The following is a 6,835-nucleotide window of genomic DNA, read 5'->3' as shown; positions in this document are numbered from 1 at the left end:
CTGGAAATTTTTCTGGAAATTTATCTTGGTTTTGTGACAAATCAGTAGTACAACAGATTTCTGTAAGCTTGGTACCTTAAAACAACAGTAACTTGTTCTCTCACAGTTCTAGATGTCAGAAGTGTGAAGCAAGGGGTCAGCAGGGCTGTGCTGTCTCTGATGCCCCAGGGGGCGGTCTGTCCTTTCCCCCTCTAGCTTCTGGAGACCCCTTAGCTTGTGCCTAATTAACTCCCTCTCTGTCTCCACCTTCACGTGCTCATCTTCTCTCAACTACATGTATGTGAATCTCTCTGTCCTTTCTCTCATAGACACCAGTTACTGGACTGTGGTCCTACCCTTTGTCCAGGACAACTTCCACACCGGAATCCTTAACTAAATATGTCAGCAGAGACCCTACTTCCAAATAAGGCCACATTCTGAGGTTCTGAGTAGACATGACTTTTTTGGAGGACACTCTTCAATTCATATGCTCCTCACTCCCATCTTCCTGTCCTTTGTTCATGGTGACTTTTTCTAATGTGATTAATTATATTAATTGTATTTATTTGCTGTCTCTTTCAGATTGGTGTCTGTTCACTGGAGTTCTTGGGACTCACAGTGGGTTGAGCCCTCATGTACTTTGTCATTAAACTGTGAGCCCCCTTTTACAGGACCCCCTTTTTCCTGGGAGGATCCTGTTGCCTGGGTTGGGAGCTTCACCCAGAAGAACTGCACTTGCTCAGAATCCTCCTGGCCAATCACCTGTTGGGCACAAATTGAGTTAATTTCCCAGGTTGAAGTTTTTAGAGCTCAGGGATCAAGAATATTTTGGCCAAAACCCACAAGAAGAGAAGACTTGAGATTTCTATTTCTCTAGTAGTGACTTAAAAAATAAAAATCCAAACTCCTGTGAAGGTGGATGTCAGCCTTATCATTTCCTCTAGCTGAAGGCCATGGTTTCCCTTGTCTACCCTTACTCCGACCCTGTAGGCCACGTGGCCTGGCTTTAGGGAAGTGTCTCAGCTCTAACTCATGGTACATCAGCTCAGTTCAGTTCAGTCACTCAGTCGTGTCTGACTCTTTGCGACCCATGGACTGCAGCATGCCAAGCTTCCCTGTCAATCACCAATTTCCGGAATTTACTCAAACTCATGTCCATTGAGTCAGTGATGCCATCCAACCATCTCATCCTCTGTTGTCCCGCTTCTCCTCCTGCCTTTAATCTTTCCCAGCATTAGAGTCTTTTCAAATGAGTCACTTCTCATCAGGTGGCTAAAGTATTGGAGTTTCAGCTTCAGCATCAGTCCTTTCAATGAATATTCAGGACTGATTTCCTTTAGGATGGACTGGTTGGATCTCCTTGCCACCCAAGGAACTCTCAAGAGCCTTCTCCAACACCACAGTTCAAAAGCATCAATTCTTCAGTGCTCAGCTTTCTTTATAGTCCGACTCTCACATCCATACATGACTACTGAAAAAACAATAGCTTTGACCATATGGACCTTTGTCAGCAAAGTGATGTCTCTGCTTTTTAATATGCTGTCTAGGTTTGTCATAGCTTTCCTTCCAAGGAGTAAGCGGCTTTTAATTTCATGGCTGCAGTCACCATCTGCAGGGATTTTGGAGCCCAAGAAAATAAATTCTGTTGTCGTTTGGCCATTGATGAGTAATAATTTTAATAGTGACTCAAACCAAGAAGGTACAAGAGGTGCCCCTAGAAGAGGATATAGCCTTCACAAGACCTAGAAAGCTTTCTTTCAAAAATAGTCTAAAAAAGTAAAGGGCCTTCACTGTGTAGGCAGATACCTATACCTCGCAGGTGAAGGTGACAAAGGGCACTTATGGGCTATGAGTGTTGACACAGCCAGACCAAAAAAATCTCCTTAAAATTCTAATCTATTTGACTGGCTGCCATGTGCTCCTTCTGGATGGTAGAGACTCTTAAAATATAGAAAACTCTTAAAATACAGGGGAAAAAAAGCCTCAGAAGATCAGTTATGTTTACATATCAAAGATGCAGGAAGAGAAATGTAAGATCCCTCTAAAGGGCTTTTGATCCTTTAAGGTCAGAATTCTAAAAAGATATTTTATCAAGCTGGTTCTTCTATCTGCACATGCAAAACTAATTAATTTTGTAAAGTCCAGTGAACACCAATTTGGCCATTTTGGGGTAATGTTTCCTTTAATTTCCAATTAAGCAAGACCTTGTAGATATAATTCTGTAGGCACTTCTCCGTGTCTTTCATCTGAAAATAACCCATTGTGATGAAAAAAATTAATTGACAGACAGTCTAAGAAACAAGTGGAAACTTTTATTTGGGCCAGTCTGGGAATTATAACCTAGGAAAGAGTCATTCAGAACACTCTGTGAATGTTCTACCCAGGAGGTCAAAGCGCAGTTATACTTTTGAGACAAAGGGTTATCCATCAGGTGAGGTTTAACTGACACTTGGCATGATCCAGATCAGCTCAACAAAGTGTGTGGTGCGTACAGGTCATTGTGGCCCCTTAGGAGAAGAAAGAAGTTTATCTCCTAAGAAGCTGTGATCCTTGACATGACAAAGAAGGAATGTTATCTACTTAGGAGGCGTGGTTAACGCAGATGCACAATACCCAATATGGGAAGGGAGGAGGCCCAAACAGGGAAAGGAAAATTTTATATTTAATCTTTTCTCCTCTTGCCATTAAAATATGGATTTCATTTCATATCACTCAGTGTGTTTCCACCGAGCAAAATCTTCCTAGTGTCTTTCTCCTGAGAATAACCCAGGTACTGCTTCTTGAACTAAGTGCCAAGGAAACCTTCCCCTCCAGGGAAGAGTTTAATATCGGCAAATCAAACTTTGCATCATCACCCAATAACAGGAGATCCAGTTACCTCCCTCATATTCATCTGGACTCTCTGAGGAGGCAGATGGGCACAAAAGGTACCCAGTCTCTAGTGCCTTGTAGAGTTAGGAGAAGTCTGCTCTGGGCTCCTCCTTCATCAGTCACCAAAACTGCTGACTGAACGGAAAAGAAAAAACAAGAAACCTCACAATCTAAGTTGTGAGTTATGTTCTATTTGGAGACCTCACTAGAGACTATAGCTTGGGAGACACTTCACAGATCACTCTGCAGAACTGTTCCAAAGAGGTGAGAGGGGGCCAGGATACATGGGAATTTTTGCTGGAAAGAAAAAAAAAAAAAAAGGAAACATGTAGTCAAACATCAAAGGATTATCACTAATCACAAAAACAGACATCTCAAGGTTTAGTGTTTTTCTCGGGACCAGAAGGTGCAGGAGTCTGAGCGCATTAGAAGCATTCCTTTCTTATGCATCGTAATGATCTAAAGCCAATGCCCTTTCTTCATCGTGAATTCCCCTTGGGCTGCCCCCACTGGGGGCTGCTGCAGTGGCCGAAGGCTTGATGGCCAGCAGTGTTGATCGTTTACAGAAATGATTCACAATATTTTTTTGTCCACAAGGCCTACAGACAGTGGATTTTAGTAAGTCAGTAAAAATCCCAGAGCCAGTCTCAGGTGGGACGGAGCCTCAAGGGGCGGCCTAGGGATCCAACACTCTGCATTAGCACTCCTACCTAAGGGAAATTATTGATTTCCAGAGCTTTTTTTTTTTTTAACTTAAAGGAAAGGTGCCGTGTACCACCCTCTCCACGAGGACGAAGTGAGGCCTGATCCTTAGCTACCAATCACACCCCAAATCCACCCCACATGCTAACTAAGGCACCCTCAGGGGGGACAGAGACACTTTGACAATGAGGCCCCTCCAGAAGCCCAGGGTGTGAACAGCTGCACAGAGGGATGTGTGCTGTGGAGTCAGCACCTTAGGAGGCGGGAGGAGGTGGTGGGCAGAGAAGGAAGGAGTCTCAGGTCCTGATGGATCAGAAGAAGGAAGATGGGGAGAGGTGGTCAGGACACAGGAGACAAGAAAACCAAGGGTGACCAGAAAATGGGCAAAAAGTAAAAAATGTAGAAAAGATGAGAGCAGCAAGAGAAAGAGGCAAAACAGAATGTGGAAAACCAAGGGAAACAGGAGGGAGACAGAGCAGAAGAGGGGAAGGGAACAGAAAGGAGAGTGAGATGAATGGGGGAGGGTGTGAGGAGGGAGTGAGGGAGCCAGGAAGATGTCAGAGCTCGGTGAAGATACCTCCTGAGAGCAGAGGTGGTCAGGAGTCCCCGGGCTGGTCCTCAGTCCCTACAGAAGCCTGGCGAGCCCAGTACACCAGGTCGGCCACGTAAATCAGCAGGTTGATGGCTGTCAGGATGGCCACAGCCAGTCGCTGGTCCCAGGTGCAAACATAGTTGGTAAGTCTTTGTTGACAGCTCACATCCCTGGACCTCTCGGGCTGCCCTCCAAACTTTTCATCAAATTGGTAGAGCGCCCAGAGGACCAGAGCACCAATGTAGAGAAGGACAGACAGCTGGCTCAGCATCAGATGGAACATGGAGGAGGAGATGGGCAGCCGGTTCTCATAGTTAGCCAGGTTCAACAGGATGGTCACGATCCCCAGGATGAAGCAGATGGAGTACACAGCCACGCACGACACCAGCAACGGATGGTCCATGTACAGGTAGGGATTGCTGATGAAGGGTAAGATGACACAGGCCACCAGTGTCTCTAGCATCTTGAGGAGGAATGGCAAGCTGCCTATATAGCCAGTGAAATCACCTGTCTGAGGCCAGCGCAAGATCCAGATTGCTTCGGTGGCATAAGACATAGCAGAAATGAAGCAGAATGCAGTAGCAGCGATGGCGTGGTCCCAGGAGGGGGTGTAAAACAAAAACCGAACATAGGTAGTGGGGTAAATGACGGAGACCAAGAGGCAGAAGAGGGCGAGGTAGCAGGCATGGCAGAGGAGAAAATCCCCCCAAGAGAAGGAGAAGCAGTACTGAAGTGCCAGTGATTCGATTATGAGAATGATGAAGGTCACCACAAAGCAGAAGCACAAGATAACAAAGGACCAGTTACTTGTGGGCACCGTCCAGCTGTCCAGGCTGCCCACTAGTGAGATGGCCACGCAGGTGGAGAGCAGCTGCAGCGTCCGGAGGAAGTAGCCCATGATGGCCCAGAAGTCCAGGCCTCAGGACGATTACGTGGAGGTCACAGTGGTCATGCAGGTCACCTTCACCAGTATGACAGTGGTCGTGGCTGAGGGCCCACCGGAGAAAGATCCAGCTTCGGAGAGGGATTAAGTCAGTTGCCAGGGAAAGGCTCAGGGCCCTGTGACGGCTGAGGCTCAGGATCTGTGGAGTTGGAACCAATGGCTCAGACACTCGGGTAATAGCACAGCTGCTCCAGAATGGTTCTCCCCACCCATCAGCCTTGGCCTTGTCAGGAGACTTGTCTTATCCCAAAACTCCTAGCTGGGTTGGGTCTGGCTTCAAACTGTGAACATATTTTTGCCCTTTGAGCTGTGTCATTATCTACAGAAACACAGAGTAGGATGGCCTTTATCTGACATCCCAAGCCTTTCAGGCTCTGAAAATTAAGAAGTATTAAATAATTCATTTGGTAACAGAATTTGACCTTAACATACACTAGATAATTAATGATCTTTATTTATTTTACTTGGGGCTTCCCCGTTAGCTCAAGGGTAAAGAATCCACGTGCAATGCAGGAGCCTCAGAAGACGCTGATTCGATCCTGGGGTTGGGAAGATCCCCTGGAGTAGAGCATGGCAACCCACTCCAGTATTCTTGCCTGGAGAATCCTATGGGCAGAGGAGCCCGGTGTGCTACAGTCCATAGGGTCGCAAAGAGGCGGACACGACTGAAGCGATTTAGCATGCATGCATGCATTTATTTCACTTAGTGTGAAAATTTAATTTAGGCAGTTGGATAAATACTAATGTATTTAATTACAAAGAATTTTCAGTATTATGTCGTATAACATGGATGCACCAGGTTATCTGTTTGGGGCTGAAAATTTCTCAATTCTAGAGCATATCTCAATTCTGACTCCAAAGCTTTCAGAAAAGAGACTGGATTATACTGCTAACCCCATTTTACAGATGAGAAAACTAAGGCTGGAGGACTCAAGTGGCTTCCCTAAGGTTAAAAGTTGAGGAGTGAGAACCCAGATAGCAATGCCAAAACCGTGGATTGAGCACTTTGCTCTACAGCCCACATGTCAGCAGGGGCCATGGGTGGGAGCCCAGAACCAAAGCTCGGGGCTCTGGGACCCAGGACACCTTTTCAGGGCAATGACCTCCTTCTGCAGCAACCTGAAGACACACGTGACCTGGCCTGTCCTCCCTGCAGGCATCACTAGAAGGAGGTGCCATCTGAGGGACACATACCCACCCAGAGGAGGGCAGCTTCACGGGTGAACAGGGAGGAGCCATGGGGTGAGAGCAAGGCCATGGGGATGCGATGACATGGGAAGTAGGGACTGTTGTGAATCCCCTTCCCCAATTTCGCCTTCACATGTGACTCTTCCCCATTGGGGAGGGGAGCCCCCCAACCCAGCATGACTCCAAAGTGGAACATCTTTGAAGAACCACAGAATAAATTAACATAATGTCTGACTCTTAAGCTCCAAAGCTGCCATCCAGGTGAGAGTCTGGAAAGATCTAGAAGTAGTCCTACCTGAGGGAGGATTCTCCTGGCCTGGGAGACTGCTTAGCAGCTTCCAAGCTGGCAAGAAGGGATTGGAAATGAACAGGGATGCTGTGTCTGATGCTGATGGGGGCCCTTTCAGGGCATCCCAGGGAGGGGGTGGGGATGGATGGATGATCACCCCCTTTTAAGGGCAGGAGCTGAAAGAGGAGGCCCCTGTAGGATCCCTGAGAGGTGACAGCCCTGAGGGTTGCACCTGGGACTGGGGTGAGGGTGGGGGGCAAAGTGGAGATGA

The 6,835-nt window shown here is 47.0% G+C and overlaps 1 protein-coding gene across 1 annotated transcript; it reads right to left on the bottom strand.

Moving 5' to 3' along the window:
• Positions 4,149–5,042, bottom strand: LOC102180261 (myeloid-associated differentiation marker-like). Its single transcript, XM_018065855.1, has one exon. It carries the CDS (start codon positions 5,040–5,042, stop codon positions 4,149–4,151), a length of 894 nt encoding a protein of 297 aa, XP_017921344.1.

Source organism: Capra hircus, chromosome 21 (assembly GCF_001704415.2).
Source record: "Capra hircus breed San Clemente chromosome 21, ASM170441v1, whole genome shotgun sequence".
Classification (NCBI taxonomy): Eukaryota; Metazoa; Chordata; class Mammalia; order Artiodactyla; family Bovidae; genus Capra; species Capra hircus.
This window is presented reverse-complemented; position numbering and strand designations above follow the sequence as displayed.

What these genes read in the sequence shown, in the direction of transcription:
- LOC102180261 (XM_018065855.1), bottom strand. Translation starts at nt 5,042, where the DNA reads ATGGGCTACTTCCTCCGGACGCTGCAGCTGCTCTCCACCTGCGTGGCC.